The sequence below is a fragment of the Cygnus atratus genome, chromosome 5 (genome assembly GCF_013377495.2).
Source record: "Cygnus atratus isolate AKBS03 ecotype Queensland, Australia chromosome 5, CAtr_DNAZoo_HiC_assembly, whole genome shotgun sequence".
In the NCBI taxonomy this organism is placed as follows: Eukaryota; Metazoa; Chordata; class Aves; order Anseriformes; family Anatidae; genus Cygnus; species Cygnus atratus.
Genome location: NC_066366.1, coordinates 4,575,481 through 4,593,652, shown reverse-complemented (window position 1 = coordinate 4,593,652; position 18,172 = coordinate 4,575,481). Strand labels below are relative to the sequence as shown.

Sequence of the window (18,172 nt, the reverse complement as noted above, 5' to 3'; positions counted from 1 at the left end):
ACAGAGCTCAGCTCACATTGATCGACGCTCCATGCCAGCTATGGGCTACATGACCCATACTGTGAGCGCACCCAGTTTGCATGGCAAGTCGGTAAGTTGAAAGAGCAATTTCTTTTCCTTTTTTGTCATCATAATATCGCAAATTTTTAAAATTCTGCTTATTCCATAGCAGTTATTTTTATTAGTTTAAACATAAATAACCTGAATCTGAAACTTGATCTTAGCCAACCTATAGGAATAATAAAGCCTGTAGGAATTTTGCTGTTACTTGCAATGTGAATGGGAGTGAGCTGTCTGTTATTACAGGTTTCAACTTTTATTATGTTTATTTGACCAAATGTGGAGTTAATGAAATAATTGCTTAATCATGTCAAGTAACTGCTTTCTGGGCACTGAGGTGAAAAATGTAATTACGGTTACTCTCCCTGAAGACTGCTAATTTCCTCTTTACAATGTGTCTAAATACCTGCAGCCTGAAGAGCTAACATTGCTTCTCATTCGATTAAGGAGACATCAGGCTAAGTTGGCTAGTATACGAAATTATACAATCGCACAATTGCTGCAGCACTTGCCAACTAATTCCACCTATCAGGTCAGCTGCTGCTTGGCTCTTCTGTGCTGTATGACATTTTGTGACTCTGCAAATGCTTCGTCAGTGGCATGCTCAAGTCTGTGCTTTCTTGCCCATTCTTCGGAGTTCTACAATTCCCAGGTTGTTTGCAGTTTTTCTTTGCTGCTGTACTCGCTCTAAGAGATAAGCATTTTAAGCTATAGGGTGCCAGTGCATACGCTACAAAGTGTTACATGTCCTTCCTCTTTATATTATTTCTGAAAATGCTGCATCTTCAGAAATGTGGGTTAAAAGATTATGCTCACTCTGAGGCAAAACCATTTCTTTGTGCTGCTTTCATGATGGGATTGGCTCCTTGTTCTACATGCTGTGTCACCTGCAAGTTGAAATGCATCAGCCAGTTTGTACATTCATACAAGCTTGTAACTGTGTCAGTTCTGCAGGTGAACATTAGCTCATAAAAGTTTGTGGGCATCTTGAGTCATAAACAAAACAGTGCTCTTGATTGCACTGATGTTTGAAACATTAATGTGAGATGAAACAAATGTACTTGTTGAGCTCTTTGGCCTGTATTAGAGCTGCAAAAATAGGGATAAAACATTTGTAATTGGTGGAGGCTTTGTATTGGCCTAAACTTAAAGGCTTTTTATTTTTAAATTTGGAAAAGTTTACTTTCTGTACTTAACCTCACCTACAGAACAATTTCACTAAGGTGGGCTATAATAACAGGGATTTCTCCTTAAAAATGGGCATACTTTCTAGTCAAGTCCTCAGCCAGATTTACAGGGATATTGGACATAATTGTAAGTGAACACCTCTGAAGAAATGCAAATGTGATGTATTGATTTTATGGCAAAAAAATGTTTTTTTCTTTAAATACACATTCTGATTGGTTCAAAACTTGAATAAGGTATAGTTGTATATTTCTTTTATTCTGAAGTTTAATGAACGGAGGATATAAAATTATAACAATTTCAGCAAAAAATGTAGGAATTTTGGCTAATTAAAAATCAATTTGCAACAGTAAAGTTTTACTTTGTTACATATTGCAAATACCTCATATCAAAAAAATAAAAAAGAAGAGATAACTCTGTTATGACTTGTGTGCACGCTTTTCATTAAGTGACTCTAATGAAGATGTTGCTAGATGAATGTAACCATAACATTAAGCTGACAGCAGCTAGGAGTTAGCCACTGAGAAATAGGGACCAAGTTGAATGCTATCACTTAACAAGTGAAGTGGATTCTCCAATTGCATAAGTGAGATCTTATTCAGTATTTTATTAATTAAGCTTATTTCTTATATTCCTTAAATAAAGGAATGCATATCTTAACATGCATATGAAATCTGCTCAGAAGTATTCTAATGATTCAATACATAGAGGCTTCTATTTATATCTGACATTCAGTTAGGTAAAGTCTTCTCCCGAAGGGACATGTTGTGTTGGAGGACAACCCCGTAAGTTTTTTGAAGACGGGATAGTCAGCAAAAAAAGGTCTCGAAAAAATAACTTTTGAAAATCTATTGTTTAAGGTAGTTATGTGCCTCATTAGATCTGGAGGATTCAAATCCATATCTTCAGAGGGTGGGCATGAGGTAGTAATGTACTCAGGAAATATTTTGCCCATCTTTCAGCTGTAAATAGCAATATGCTGGTGGAGCAAATGTGCTTTTCATGTACTTTCTACTCTGTTATTTTGGTTCCGCTTTCATCATTTTCGTATACATAGCCAATCCAAGTATTCTGAATTATTTTCCAAACCTTCAAATATAATGTTTTTTTTTTTTTTCCATGTAATTACCTCAAGGCTGATGACACTTACATCCAGCTGAAAAAGGATTTGGAGTATTTGGATCTGAAGGTAAGACTTTATAAGAGTCTACTTCCATTATCTTTAACCCAGCAATCTTTTATGTATCGTTTTTGTTCCTTCAGGTTTTCAAATCACTTTGGGTCCAGAGACAGAAACTCTGAGTCTTTTGCCATCACTTTTGTGCTTAAAATGTTGAGTGAGTTCATATTAGTGGCTTTAGAACTAATGTGCAAACTCAGAAAATACAGGTGCTTCAGTTTGTATGTAGAACTTGCATTATTGGTACTCCAGATGAATGGTATTTTGTTGGTTTAGAGAAACCAGATTAAAAAATAGATTCAAAATGCTTTTTTGCTATAGCATTAGAACCAATATGAAGTCAACTCCTCTAAGTTAAAATAAGATGTTCTTTCAATTCAGCTTTTCCCTTTAAATCTACTTGAGCTTTTTCCTTGTTTTTAAAATACCCTGTATTTATAATCTCTTACTTTTTTTTTGGTGAAAATGTGGTGATTAATTGGCACCTTTCATTTATTTTCATGTTATTATGGCTAAGAGATATAAAATCTATCTATTTACCCATGCATAAATATGTTTGTGTAATACTATGTAATATTTCCTAATAAGAAGAAAATACGGTACTGAGCATCAAAACATCCATCTAAACTAAATTCCTTCCGTATCTGGTACACCTGATAGTTGGCAATTCAAAAGCAAATCTAGATTTACTAATACCAGGTTTTGAAGGAAAAAAAAAAAAACAACAAACAAACTGCATAATCATTTTGCTTAGTGAAGCAGTCTACCGCTTTCCATGCTGTTTAGCATGTCTCACCATATATAAATCATATGGTGTTTCTGCAAATCAAGGTGGAGTGAAACGGGATACCTTATTATCCTTACTGTTTGTATGCCTGTGGTTCTCCCTGATGCCAAGGGAGCATTGTGTATGTGCCACTAGTAAGCTACCTGGACCACTATTGCGTGAATTTCAATTTCATTTGATGTTTGAGTGGCTGAATATACAACCAAATATATCAGTGGAAAATATGAGCAATATGTTAGACGTTTTATGAATCACATACTATATGTGGTATACGTAGTGAAAATGATCGCATATATAAGCTGTTGTAATCACAAATATACAGATTTAAAATCAGTTGGACATGTTTCCCTTCAGGCCTTGTTCATGGTTGTTCATGGCTGTGCCAAATTAACTGTATCCCAGGTGCAGCCTGCGTAGCACCTACCAAAAGTAGCCAGAAAGAAAAATGTATGGGGGCAACCTGCTCTTTCTGTGAAAATATAATGTTAGTTTGAACTCCCTTATGAAAAATCTTGACAGCCAAAGTGTCAAGTGTGGTTCTGTAAGAGTGATCTGGTTTTTCAAGGTGGTCATGTCTTTCTCAGTTAAATATCCTCAAGCTTGGAAGAATAACCCTCTTTCAGTTGTGGTCCAAAAATGTAAAATTCAGGTCAGGGTGTTGAGAGATTAAAGAGACCTTGTGAAAATTGAGTAGGTATCTTTGTTTTGCTTGAATTTGTGTTTTGCTGCTTAATATAAATTATTGAAGAGAGACTTTGTTTAGCAGCATGAGGAAAATAGAGTGCTCGATGAAACAAAGAAAATTACATATTGATTTGGTAACGGTGGAATATGGCAAATTCACAGTTAATATACATGGTATCTTGCATTTAAGACACTGAAGGCTTAGATATAATGCCTTTTATTTCAAGTCTGTCTTTTGAGTTCAGTGGGCTTTGAGTTAGCTCCACTCTGATTAAACAATTTCAAATAGGATTAAAGACTTTAGAACTGAAGCTAAACATTTTTTTACTTCATCCATTATCTCTGAAGATATTTCTTCCTAGAGGTTTTGAAATATAACTCTTCAACATGGAATAGTGATTAAGCATTTAATTAACTGCATAATTCATGCCACAGTATTAAAACAGATTGCAGTAACTGGTTACATGGCATTTAGTAATTTGTCATAACTCAGATGTTTTGTCTTCAGAAAAACATTGTTCTTATCCTTACTTTATCAGTCTATTTTTGAGTATTATTTAAAAGCTTTAAAGTATTATCTAAGAAATATTTTGATGTTGATACCACAGTGGTATTGTTCAGTATTATAGTGCGTTGTCGTGATAGTTGTATAAATGAAGTAGATGGACTTTACAGATATTAATCAATTTCAGTATTTTTCTCCTGCAAGCAAGATACTTCTGACATTTAAAAAAGGAAAAAGAATAAACCAATGACTATTCCTTTTCACTCATTAAACAGAGGTATATAGGACATGAAAGAAATGTATCTCTGTGCTATAGCATAACTATGCCTTTTCTGTAAATGGATTTCCACAGTTATGTGTTACAGCTTTTTTTATCCCAAAAATGGAGGTGAAAAAGTGTGATCCTGTATTAGAAAAGCAGTAAGGAATAGTAAGGGGTAGAAAAATACATTTTCCTACAAGCTTCTAGGTGAAACAGAAACGGGGAAGGAAGTTTCCCTTTTCACGACTATGAAACCAAATGCAAGCAGCCTACAGGAGGGATGGGGACGGGTGGTCTCACTTCAGAATAGTTTCCAAACATTCCCAAGGGGCTTATGCTACTCATGAATAAGGTCTGCTGGAGTAGAGCAAAGTTTGTGCTGCTAGGTATAAATCGTGCAACCAATTTAAGCAAATCTGGGGCTCTCTCAGTGGTTTAGCAGTGGTCCTGCTTCGTTCTTCTGCAGTTATTCTCTAATATCTGAAGCTGTTCTGTTTCTGCTGCAGTTGAAAGAGGTTGCTAGTGCAAGGTTGTGCCACACAGGTAATATTTATGATGGGAGTAGTGGTAAGTGTGATTGGAGTGACTTGGGTCACTAAGGTCTTGACTGGGCTGCTCAAGTTAGCAGCACAGAGCTCATGGTGCAAGTGTTACGGTATATTACCCAACAGAAAACGTCTTGCTGTGATTCCTGGCACTTCTTAAACTGCAGCTGGACAACTCTGAATAAATCCTGGGTTGTGTTGTGTGTTTATATGTGTGGTTTGTGAAAGGAAAGAAGTCTTAGGGTTCAAGACAACCTATCCAAAATATAACAAGATAGATAGATAGCCAGTTACAGCTTCTGTAATGGGAGATTATATAGATTCTAAACCTCGAGGATGTGTGTGAAAGAAAGCATGAGATTGCTGCTGCTCATGGAGTTTTGTGTGCTAAGGTTTTGTTTTTTCGATCTATAACAAGCTATTACTAAACTTTTGTTCGAAACAGATAGAAAATAACGGACCTCTGATCAACATGATTTACAAAGTGCTGAAGAACTCAGCACAGGGGTTACTTTCCAGTATACATGTAAGACTGCTTGCATCTGAAATGCGCTCATCCCATTGCTTTTTCACTTAGCAGTCGATGTTTACATATTCTGGCTTTTACAGGTGTCTTGGAGTAAACAGTAGAGCTTTCTGTAAGATTTTCTTCCTTTTTTCTTTTTTTTTTCTTTTTGGTTCCTCCCCACCTCCGCACTTTGGAGTCTGTATGCAAAGTTATGGCTGACCTCAGTGTTTGGTTTCATTTTATCATGTTTTGAAAATGATTGTGTCAAGTAGTGACTCCTATGTGTAGTTTTGAAAATGTGAAAGCATGCTGAATCTTCATTATGTCCTCATGTTCACTGCTTGAAAATTAACAAAATCTTTACAGTTGTGATTATGTAATTTTAAATATCCCCCAAATCTGTAGACTGTGTCTTTTTGTTAATTTTATTGCTTTGAAAAAGGCTTTTGCATCCTGTTAATTTGCAGGTAATTAAATATGCAAAATTAATATTTGGACATGCTAAAGTTCTGTTTATATACAATTATTTCTTACTATTATACATAGGAGTTAGTATTTAAATAATTTCATTAATGTCTTTAAAAGACGGGTTTTTCTTAGATAAAGCATAACACTGTTGAAGATGAAAATATTTGAAAATGGAAATGTTTCTTTTGAGAGGTAGTAAATGCTTTTGATTTTGGTGGTGGGGAAGTAGCAAATGTGTAACTTTCCCCACGTGAAATCCCATGATAAGTATGTGAATGGAGACCAGAGTTGGAGGAGAGGAGACGTTGAACATAAATGAGCATAATCTTCTGTCTTAAATGTAGTTTTTTTGCAAATATTATCTGTAGCTGTCAAACTTCGTGCACCATATTAAAGGAGAAACTGAGGTTGTATCAAAGATTTATTTACATTTGCAGTAAAATTCAATTACTTTAAAGAAAGGTAGTGTGATCCTGTAGGACCTGGGTAGGTTGATAAGTAAACCGTGTCGTTTGAAATCTGTACTAGAGTCAGCAAATACCAAACTGCCCCTTCTCTCCCACTAAAAAAATAGTAAAACAAAACAAAACCACCACAAACAACAACAACAAAAAACCTTTTGATTTTATATTATTGAATACAACAATTAGGTGAACAGTTATTCAAAAATTCTTTTCTGTATGAAAGAATACAATATATATGAGAGCTATACTGAATGCCAGCTATTTCTTTCGTAAGATAGTATTTGCTTTAATGAAATATAAAAGTGTTCTAATTGAGTAACATTTAGTCTTTTGATTTTAAAGCTTACAAAACCTATGTGATTTGTGAGCTATATTATATGACAATTCTGTTAGCCTTATTTATTTGCCAAAAGGGTTGAATAGAAACAGCGGAAGCAATAAACTTTTCTACGGGGATAGACATACCTTCCTTTTAAGATTGATGGAAGTATAATATAGTATAGTTTCTGTACTGATGTAAAAACTGCGTTATGTGAGAAGATGATAATCTCACCAGAAATGGCATATGGAAGCAGTGATTTATGGAATGAGAGATTTGGTATATTATAAACATGTCAAAATAGATTAATTACATTTAAATTCCACCCTAGCACTCTTTTACCAGTCTATCTTTAATAAAATTCACCTTGTACTATGAAGAGACTGTCCTTTGTAGAATGAAATAGTTGCCAGAAAGGTATATTTTTAGTCATTAGTTAATGCTGTTATTCTTGCAATCACACATTTAAAGGAACTATTGAGGTCCTTCGGGTTCAAGAAAGGTATTAAAGGTGAACAGTTAAAACTGTTAGGTTTTTCAGGAACAGGACCGTTGTAACCATAGACAGATGGGATTATGCTATTTTGTACAGAATTTTAAGCTACGCCAAGAGTAATTAAATAGCCTAAAATAACTAATAATCCTTTCTGATTACCTCCCTGAAAAAATAGTGGCATTTTTGAAAAGACTTGTATCCAAAATGTTGTCTATATTTGTTGATAAACTTGAATATTTAAACGAACTTTTTTTTCATTGCTGAAGCATAGTTAAGTTTTAGTTTGAAACAAATTTCTCAGATCTTTAAAAACTCTTCCTCTTAGGTGACAGGGCGTGACACATTAAAAGAACGAAGTACAAAACCTGTCAAGATTGCAGAAAGTGATATTGATGTAAGTATCAAATACCACTTTGGAACCTCTTGCATTGTTTTGGCTATTTGTACTGTTAATTGTTCGCATTTATTATGCTTGTTGGGGTAAGTTATTGTTAGTGGACACTATTCGTCTTCTTTTTAGAAATTTAATATTATTACATTAATTTAATATTATATGTAATATTTAAATGATTTTATTTTCAGGTCAAGCTGAGCATTTTCTGTGAGCAGGACAGAATTCTGCAGGACTTGGAGGACAAAATTAGAGCTCTTAAGGAAAATAAAGTGAGTAGATTAAAAAGATTTTTATAAAATAAATACTTATAAACTACAGAATTGCAAACAAAAAAATCAAATTACTGGATGCTGTTTGCATTGCAGTTTTTTTTTGAATGTATGTATAAACATAAGGAAAAATACAATGTTATATAATGTTAGGATTGAATTATGTACTTTCAGAAAATGAGTTTTTGAAAGTAAATGTTTTAAAACTACATATATTTACTTTTCTGGCATTTTTCAAAAATTGGGGCGCATACACATTTCTGTATACTTCTGCTTAATGCCTCAATATGCATGTGGTGGGAGGCAGAATCATGTTTCATTTGCACTACTTCCCACCTGCGCAAACATTGTTTGCATAAACAGCAGTGTGCTTCTGTGTGCTAGCAAGATCCATATTGAACACTCTCTGTAACTTGTGTGGTCTTTATTTAAAGAAAAAAAAAAAACAAGAAAAAAAACGAGATACTGATCTGTACTGATTTGAGACTTATGCTTGTTTATTGATAGTATGGTGAGCCTTCTTCTGAGGTTTATGACTGAAATGCTGGAATATTTTCTGTGACAAGTTTAGTTGGAACCCTCCTCCTTTCCTCCATGCCCATTTGGTCACAATTTGAGTTGTGAACAGTAACAAAAGGGTTTCCTTGACTTCCCTTGCATGTGTGCACCTTTATCTGCTTCCCTGCCTATGAGCTATAGCAGTGAATGAGAAGCTATATATAAATAAACAGTTAATGCTGTACTGTGGCTATCACAATTCTGTAGTACTTGAGGGGATTTTCTGAAACTGTGAATTACAGTTTTGCACAGACTGTATATAGAAAAAATCTCACTGCTTTGTTTTTTTTTTTTTGTACAGGTTTGGCTATTGAAGCAGATATAGTGGAAAATATCAGAGAATTTTGGTTATAGTGATTAATTAAAGCTCTTGCACGTTTTCATTTACATCCTAGTCTCCACAATAGGAGGTCAATGCTAACCTAGTGGCTTAGAGGAAATACGGGGGGCACGAAAAATAGCTTTTATATTCACACAGGTAATTTAGTGAAGTTTGCTGTAAATGCTGTAAGCTTACTGCTGCCTGCTTCTCTGTTAGGATCAGCTGGAGTCAGTTTTGGAGGTTTTACACAGGCAAATGGAACAGTACAAAGACCAACCACAGCATGCAGAAAAAATTTCCTACCAGCAGAGACTTTTGCAAGAGGATCTCATACATATTCGGGCTGAAATATCCAAAGTTTCGACGGTATGTGGTTTTGGTTGTTTCAAGGAAACAGTAATTAAAATGCCAGTTAAACTGTATTTTTCTCTTTGGATGGGGAAATTAAGTCCTATTGTGAACTGATTTTGTTAAGGTACAGGACACTAAATCAGAACAAACAATTTAAACAAACTACTTCTCCAGCTTTCCTCTTCAATGCACCCTTCTCGTTCTGCCCTCCCCACCCCCATAAAGTGCTTGAAGTTTTTTTTATAGTTCTGTCATTCATGTATGGGGCTTAAACTGCAAATCTTTCAGGTACCCCTTTTCGCAGTGGAAATACAAGCATGATTCCATAGTATTTTTCCAGGGGAAAAGGGCTTGGGAATGTCTGTCTATATTTCAGTCAAAATTTACTGTTAATATTATGACTTAATCGAAAAATTTTAAAACAAAAATATTTGTAAGAATTGGCTGTGAAAGAGAACATTTTAAGCCTGGGTGTTTTGCACTCACTGTATTATTCTTACCTCTTAATGAATATGGGATCATCTCTTCGTAAGATTGTTTCTAGAACGCCTTTTCTGTAGTAAGATCTGAACGTTAAGATGCCAGTAGTATTTAAAAGTATATGTACAGTGTTTTGTGCCTGTAGAAAAATTAATAACTTTCACAGACAGCCTTTAAAATCTGACTGGGGGCATAAGTAGCCCCCATAATCATGAGAATGGTTGCACTGGTCCAGTCCTAGGTTCCTTCTGGTCCAGGGTTTAGCAGTGGGTATAAGCACATGTTTAGGGAAGAGTAAGGATGGGAGGTGTGTGTGGTATTTCCTGTGATGATCAGTCCAGTTTCTAACTATTTGCTGATCAGAGAATTCCTCAGACTGTTATTTTTTATCTATTCAGTAATCCTCAATATATCTTATATCAGAGTATCTGTCCAAGACTCCTATTAAATTCTGTGAACCTTTTGCATCCAAAACATCATTTGGCAAAGTATTGCATAGAACAGTTCCTGACTGTGTGGACAGCCACTTTATTTGTTTAGAGCCTGACTCACACTTGTTTGATGTGGTAGACCAATATTCTTGTATGAGAAAGGATGGGGAACAGCCAGTCAATTTCTCTGTGCAACTCCGGGTTTTGTAAACCTCCATTATTTCTTCCCCTCAACTCCCGAATTATGTCTTTGCCAAACTTCAGAGAAAAACAAACAAACAAGCCAAAAAAAAAAAAAAAAACCTACTCCATCACTCCTTACATAGAAACTGCTCCAGACTTTAGATTTTTTGCACGTCTTGGTCAGAAGGCAGGCTGTGGTGCCAGGGGTGTTGGAAGTAGTCTAAGTAACGTAAGGATGATTAGGATAGCTTTATTTTCCAGGTGTCTGCTTGTTTATTTGCTTATAATGACATGGCAGTAGAGCTTTTAAAGAATATCCTACTTTGTGTTTCATAATACGAATTCTGGTTTAGGTGACTGTTTGAATTCTAATTACAAATTTATTTTAAATAGAGGGGGAAGGTTCAAGGAAATGGAACTGAAGTAGACTTTCTTCCTTCATAGCACGGTAGAGTCAGTTCAAGTGTTAAACACCAGTTTTATGCTTAAGAAATAGCTTTGTGTCAGAAAGCTGGCCAGAATTTCTTAACTAGGTATTGCTGACTTGGTCTTGCAAAGCTGTAAAGCATTTTGAAGCCTACCTTCAAATAAGAGTGAAAATGTAGGCCACAAAACATACTTTTTTTTTCTTCTTTTTGTAAAGGAACAGCACTGTCTTAAAAACATCTAATTGCTCAGTTAGAGAACGGATAGAGTGATATCCAGGTTTATCATAACATTGCATTAGAATATTTCATTTGTTATTAGGAAATGGAAAATGCCTGGAATGAGTATCTGAAACTAGAAAAAGATGTGAGCCATCTGAAAAAAGCCTTACAGGAACAGATGAATAGTTCTTTGGTATCTCAGGTGAGTCTGTTTCCCGACACTGGCTTACTTGTGAGAAAATTTTATCTGAACTTGAAAGCTATCATCTTGTAAGAGAGAACCTCTGCAATTTTTGCACTGTATTCATCTGTCACATCTTAGTTTGCAAAGTTCAGAAATTGTAACAGCATAGTTGCATAGTAACTAGCTGTCTTCCAGCCTAATAGTTTCTCATGAGTTGTCTCTGCAAATTTGTCATTATTTTATTATGTTTTTATTACATGCTGACACCTTGACATTGATGACGTATTTAATTTATAAGACTGTGCAGGACTTCTTAGTCTTCCATTTATTTGATCTGACGTTGGCTTCTTTATCCATTTTTAAGAACATCAGCCTCTAGCTTGTTATTGTAGTTACTTGTTCTTTGTCATGTTCTTCTATTTATGGGAGACTTACCTCTGTGGCTTGTTTTGTGAAGTGGAATAAATGTTTAACAGCCATCAGTAATTGAAAGGCATCTTGGTTTTAAGTCAGTTATTCTGTTTTGAATCTTACAAAGAAGCTTTGTTTGAAGCTAAGCTATTCTGCTTGCTGAACTGTATGTGGTGTATGAGGTTATTTCTACATACCTGCTAACGACTGATGATTTTTTTCATAGAACAAGGAATACAGTCCAGATTGCTTTTCCTGTGTCAAAGCAGAATAGTTTTATTTTAAACGACAAAACACAAGGAACAAGCTCAATGTATATAATTTGCTTAACTCTTAGCCTACTTTTCCAAATATCCTGGAACAAAACAGCTCACTAGTTGAGTTTTTAAATGTATATATTTGCAACAAACATCTGATCAGATGTGAGTTAGTCTATTTGTTTTTGCCATTAATGCATAAACTTGTATCAGAACAAAAGAGTTGTAAAACCTTTTTAGATTTCATCAATCTTAAAATTCCATTTTCAGCCACTTTTCATTTTCGGGTGTGTTTGTGTTTAGTTTCTGGAGCCAGAGTGTTACTCATTTGAGATCAGCTGTAGAATACATCCCTCCAAAAAATCCCAGGAGTAGAATAAGATCATCCCTGTATGAAGTTATTTTGATAAACAAAGGGAAATTACAGGTTTACATGGAATATACTTTAAAAAAGTACTTTAACAAACAGTTTTCAGTTTTGCATTGAACATGCTTAAAATACTGGCTGTATGGCATGTGACTTAGCAGTACACAAGATGGCTTGCACTGAAAAAAATGTGAACTTAGTTTAGCATCTCATATCATGTACATACATGCATACATATGCATGCACACAGACCTACACATGGGATGTGTTTTATGTGTGTATACCTAAATATGTACATGCACATTTAAATATATGCATAGATAAGTTTGTCTTTGGCTAAGACTTTTAAAAATGTTTCTGAATATCCATTTCGGAGATATTAAGGGGAGCTGATTTTTCCAGAAAGTACTGAATATTCTTAAAATCACAGTCTTTCAAAGAAGTCTGATTTTTAAGTGCCCATAATCATTAGGGTCTTTAGGTGTCTGCCCAAGAGTGCATAGGCTCAAGACTATTTATCTAGCATTTTACAGTAGCATTAAATACATGTTGTATTTAAAAACAACAACAACAAAAAGCAAACAAAAACACACACACACAAAAACACCAAACCAAGCCAAATCAAAACAAACTAACAAAAAAAACACAACACTGCACACACAAAAAAGCCTGCAGTCTTCATGGAATATTACTGAAAAATCAATAAAATTGCAGGCTCAAGCTGCCATAGGAAATGGATAATATTGTTTTTATATGTCATTAATTAAGAGGTTAAAAACTAAATAGTTCGACCAGCTTGGTTAAAGTAAATCTTGCTTTCAAGATTGTAGCTTCATTGTCTTTTGCTTAAGGGTTGGGATCTGGTCATGCTGAAATTAACTTTGAAGTTATATTTTGTCAGTGATGACTTCTCAGTTGTTAAGTGTTTCTGCTCTGGTTTTATAAATCATGCTAAATTATGTTTCTGTGTGAAGGAAGTTAGAGAAATTAATTTATCTCTCCAAGCTAACTTTTCATGCTTGCCCATAAAGTATATTTATACCCTCTGGTAAACAGCAGTCCTGGTTTTCATAATTTAAAAATAAATTCATCTGTTTATCTTTTGGATCTATTCCATTTTTGGTTTAAAATATTGTCTTCACATAAAGATTTAAGTAACGGGAAGAAATAATATTAAAAGATCTCCTGTTTTTTGTATATTACTGATCAAACATTTTTCCAAGTTGTTTCAGAAAAAGAATTTTTGTATGTGTGTGTTGTTTTTTGTGACCAATCTTGAGGCTTGATTATTGTAAATCCATCATTTTGTTCCTTGTAGGATGATTAATCTCAGAAAAATGAAATTAAATTTGTAAATTTATAGTTTTCATCCTGATAATCTTTCAAGATATGTCCCATCTATCGAGTGAGTTTACTACAGGCAAATAACGTTCTCCATCATTTAAATGTTTGTGTTCTTGGCACCCTGTTTCCTGACCTGTTACTTTGCTGGACATATTTTCTGATCTAAGACAGAAAGTAGAAAGCAATTGATATGTTTTCCCTAGTTCTATGAGGTTTAAGAGCTTTTACTAAAGTTTTTCTCTTTCAGGTTTATAGGATTAATTAGTGGTTATTTTGCAGCTCCTGGCAAGTGATGGATTTCTAGGGTTCTTAAGGAGTTTGTAAGCAATTCCTAACTGAAGTGTTGCAGTGCCTTCAGCTTTCATTATAAAACCACAAGGAAAACAATATCATTAAGTTTATTCTTAATGCCGATTTTTGAAGGAAGAATTATCAGGCATTAATTCCTTAGAAAATAATAATGGCTTACCATAAAGTATCAAGATTACTCCCAACCTGGGGAAAATAAAAATAGAAATCCACAAACAGAGGGGAAAACAGCTATTTATGATGATTGCAATAAATGCATGGCTGAAGTGGTGGCTTCAGCAGCCAGGGCTTCTAGCCACATGATACAGTCAGAGGCAGGACCCAGACTGTAGACAAAGCTTCCCCTTCTTGTCTGTTGGAAAGAATCAGTAGAGCAAATATGGTACAAGATGAGACTGAATCCTGGAAGAACAGAGGTATATTGTTTCAACCTGTAATACATCATGTCCAGTAGGTCTAACCACCCAAGTATAAAGTGAAATTAAATTTGTCATCCTTTCTTAGTTAATTTTATATTTCATCCATTAAAAGCCGTTACGTAGTTCACAGCAGTGTTCAGGCAGACTATACTTTTTTTTTTCTTTTTAATATAAAACATATCCCCTAAATGCATGAAGTTTTGTAACACTGCCTTATCAGCCTGAAGTGTGTTAGAAAGATGTGAGACTTTAATTTGGGGTCAAATTAAAAGGTTCTGTAAGCGCACTTTATGTAGAATATTAAACTAGGTTTTTGTAGTCTGAATAATAATGTAGAGAACAATATAGTGATGTCTCATTCCCCGTCTCTTCTCTAGAAAGTCTTCCATGACTCAGAAAATGCTCTAAATCTTATGGGCCTACGTGCAAGATATGTTGGTTGGGGCTGGTTTGTTTGTTTGTTTTTTAAATTTTAAAATAAACATTTAACCCATTTCTAGACTCCTAAGTTCTCATGTAAGTTCTGGAAAATTAGTTTGGTTCTGGTGTCAAAAACAGGATAAGCCCATTATAAATTAAAATGGGTTATTTTTATATATATATATGTATATATATATATATCTTCTCTTTTATTATAAACAATCAGGAGAAAGCACAAATACAAAAAGACTTGTGGAGGATTGAAGATGTTACAGCTGGCTTGAGTGCAAATAAAGCAAATTACAAAACCATAGTAGACTCTATCAAGAATCCAGGTAAGGAGAACATAATTAAAACATTAAAAATATACAAATGCAGGTGAATCTTTGGGTCTGTGGGAATTGTCTAGAAGTATGTTCTAATGCAGAAAATGCAGGTAATTCTGCACTGTAGCAGAAATCTCTGTAGCTTGAGCACATTATCTTGGTGTTTCTTTGGTTGAGGTCTTAAAATGTTTTTCATTTGTTTTGACATACTAAAATGTAGCAAGCCATAGAAAAGGCAACAATAATAATAATAGTGGGGTAAGCTGTGCAAGATGCAGGAAGAGCTTCTCTCACATAACAAGCTCATACCATAGCAGTATCTACACTGCATGCTGTCCAGGAGCTCCTCTCTGCACTCGTTTGCTGTTTTTCCCTTGGATGCTACCCAGCTGCCCTTGCCATAGTTGCCTTCCCCCTCCCTCTTCAGGCAGGTGTTTGGTGGGCAGAGCAACAACATCAGCTGTGGAAAAGAGGAAGGGAAAGTGTGTGTGGTCTGCATTTCAATTGCTTTATTATGTTTCAAAGGAAAGACCTGACACATTGGGATAGCAAGAGGCTGTTAATGCCTCCTGTAAACTCACTTCATATTTAAAGTATCTTTGCTTACCTTGTATGCACAGAGATAAAATTGTCCTCGGATGGTGAGATTTTATTTTGTTTACGGTATGGCTATTGTGCTTAGCCGTGTCTAGATCTATAGGCATCTTAAGGAATCTGTTGAGTGGGGCCATATCCAGCTGGTGAACTGCTTGCATATGACTCATGGGCTTTTCCTTCCATCTCACCCTCTCTCCATTGCCAGTGGATTTCACTGGCTGATATTAAAGTGTAGGTTTTTATTTTTAGCCTGAAGGGCATGTCTGATCCTCATCAAGAAAATGTTGCCCACCCTTCCTATAATCTACCAATCATAGATTTTTATATTCAAAAAAAAAGCAAACAAACCATTTGTGTTGAAAATAACATGCAGTGTTAAGGCTGTTTTTTAAAGCCTAAGGATGTTAATTTCTATTCTTATGAACATAGCTGATAGATATAAGAAACACATATATAACAGTGTCTAACATATTTCTCCCCTAGAGAGAAAAATAGTGCCTTCATTTTCTCAGTCTACAGTGCCTTCCTTACCAGCTTCTCTCACAACCGTGGAGAGCAAACCCTCCATTCCGCAGAGCCCTCCACCCAGCCCGGTCAAACCTTCTTTGGAGGTCAGGCTGTATCCACAGCCTTATTTCCAGGCCAGAACGCAGCACCAAGCACCGCAGCTGAAAAAAATTGAGCCGCCTCTTCAGTCGCCAGTTAGGCTAAAGCCAAAGGTTGTAAGTACTGCTGTTGTGAGACTCCTTCACCACTGTTTCCATTTGCTTCTGGCAGAAACACTGAAAGCTTTCATGGTTACTAAGTGCACGCAGTGTGGAGGCACAACAAGGAGACACTTAAGGTGTTTGTAATGAAACTGAGCTATAACAAATACAGGAGAATGTATGTCTCTAACTGGGAGGTTTATGCACAGGGGCCGTATACGACTTTACAGCATACCAAGGCAGAGCCTTCCTTGCTCTTCTTTGGAAATGCTTTTTGGCTGATTGGTTGTTAGCTTTCTTGGGTCTTGTTTGCTTTTAACACCTCAAGCCCTGGAGGACAGTGAAGAGCATGCTAAAGCAGTCATAAATAACTCATGTAATGTAATGAAATTTCAGACAGTTTATGCCAGACAGTTTGCAGACTATTTGCAAAATACCTGTGTTTTCCTGTTACCAGGAAGATGAAGCACCACCCAGACCTCCTCTCCCTCAGTTATACAGTCCTGAAGATCAGCCACCAGCCGTTCCACCTCTCCCAAGAGAAGCCACTGTCATCAGGCACACATCAGTGCGGGGCCTGAAACGTCAGTCAGATGAAAGAAAGAGAGACAGAGAACTAGGACAGTACGTAAATGGAGATTATAGGGTGAGCACTCACAGACTTATCCACCTGCGCTTTAAGACTGTGTGAACCTATAATGCAAGATACTGTTTTGTAACAAAGAGACAGAGAATGGATCTATGCTGTATAGTAAGGGCAGAGAGAGATTCAGTAAGCCATAAACAAAACTACTGGGATTTGTTTTAAGACTATTAAGACTTGCTGTCTGTGATTTCATTTGAGCCAGTAAGTATTTTTCCACACAGGTAGAGCTGCGTTCATATGTGAGTGAACCAGAACTAGCAACGATAGGTGGTGACCTCAGCCAACCTTCCAGCGGTTTAATAAGCTCTGATAGTGGATACCAGACATTACCTACCCGTGGTAAGCCAGGATTTTACACAGCTGATTTGTAATGGTACTTTCTGTATAGGAGCTTTACTCTCCTAGGATTTTCTGGAAGTGGTCTTTATTTTAAGATCATTATTTTTAGGTTAACTGTGTAATGCTATGGAATTCTAGAAATGTTGTGTTTTTTGATGGTGCCATTATAGATAACCAGCCTTTTGCAAAGCAACTTCATATATAATGCTTTAAAAAATAGCAAGACATGAAGTTAGCTGTTAGAATGTCTCCTGTATTCAGAATTATTCTTCCTCATAATTTCTGTATTGTATTTACAAAGTCAAGTATTTTTTAAAACACTTTAATTGCCTGTGGAAGTCAATTAAATGGAAGCGCTAAAGAATAAGAACATAATGCCATCAAACACTACACATGACTTGCCACTAGTTCCACTGCGCTACAGTTCTGTAATTGTTTAACAAATGAGGATAGAGAGGATATTTGGGAAAAAGGGTTTCATTTTTTATTTATTTTCTTCTTGTTTCTTACCCCTCTAACTGCGAATGTTGTTAAGATTTGACTTCCTTCACAGGTATCTTCCTTCTATCTGTCATTTAGTTTTAAAGCATTCTCTTTTTCTTTATGAAGGTTTATCTGGATCAACTTCCAGATTGCACCAATCATCTACCATTTCATCATATGCAACGCTTCGAAGGGATAGGTCCAAGGTAAGTTTTAATTGAACATCTGAAAGCAAATGTCTGGATTGTTCAAAATATTCTTAAGC

At 35.5% G+C, this 18,172-nt stretch overlaps 1 protein-coding gene across 15 annotated transcripts in view; it reads left to right on the top strand.

The window, feature by feature from the left end:
* PLEKHA7 (pleckstrin homology domain containing A7) overlaps window positions 1–18,172 on the top strand; it is a 151,515-nt gene that overhangs the window by 119,702 nt on the left and 13,641 nt on the right. For all 15 annotated transcript variants that reach the window (XM_035550073.2, XM_035550074.2, XM_035550070.2 and 12 more), the window contains 11 exons: window positions 5–91; window positions 2,381–2,434; window positions 7,789–7,857; window positions 8,046–8,126; window positions 9,223–9,372; window positions 11,199–11,300; window positions 15,036–15,144; window positions 16,216–16,454; window positions 16,897–17,085; window positions 17,307–17,424; window positions 18,034–18,113. In XM_035550073.2, coding sequence (XP_035405966.1) covers window positions 5–91; window positions 2,381–2,434; window positions 7,789–7,857; window positions 8,046–8,126; window positions 9,223–9,372; window positions 11,199–11,300; window positions 15,036–15,144; window positions 16,216–16,454; window positions 16,897–17,085; window positions 17,307–17,424; window positions 18,034–18,113 — 1,278 coding nt within the window. The remainder of the gene's footprint in view (window positions 1–4; window positions 92–2,380; window positions 2,435–7,788; window positions 7,858–8,045; window positions 8,127–9,222; window positions 9,373–11,198; window positions 11,301–15,035; window positions 15,145–16,215; window positions 16,455–16,896; window positions 17,086–17,306; window positions 17,425–18,033; window positions 18,114–18,172) is intronic.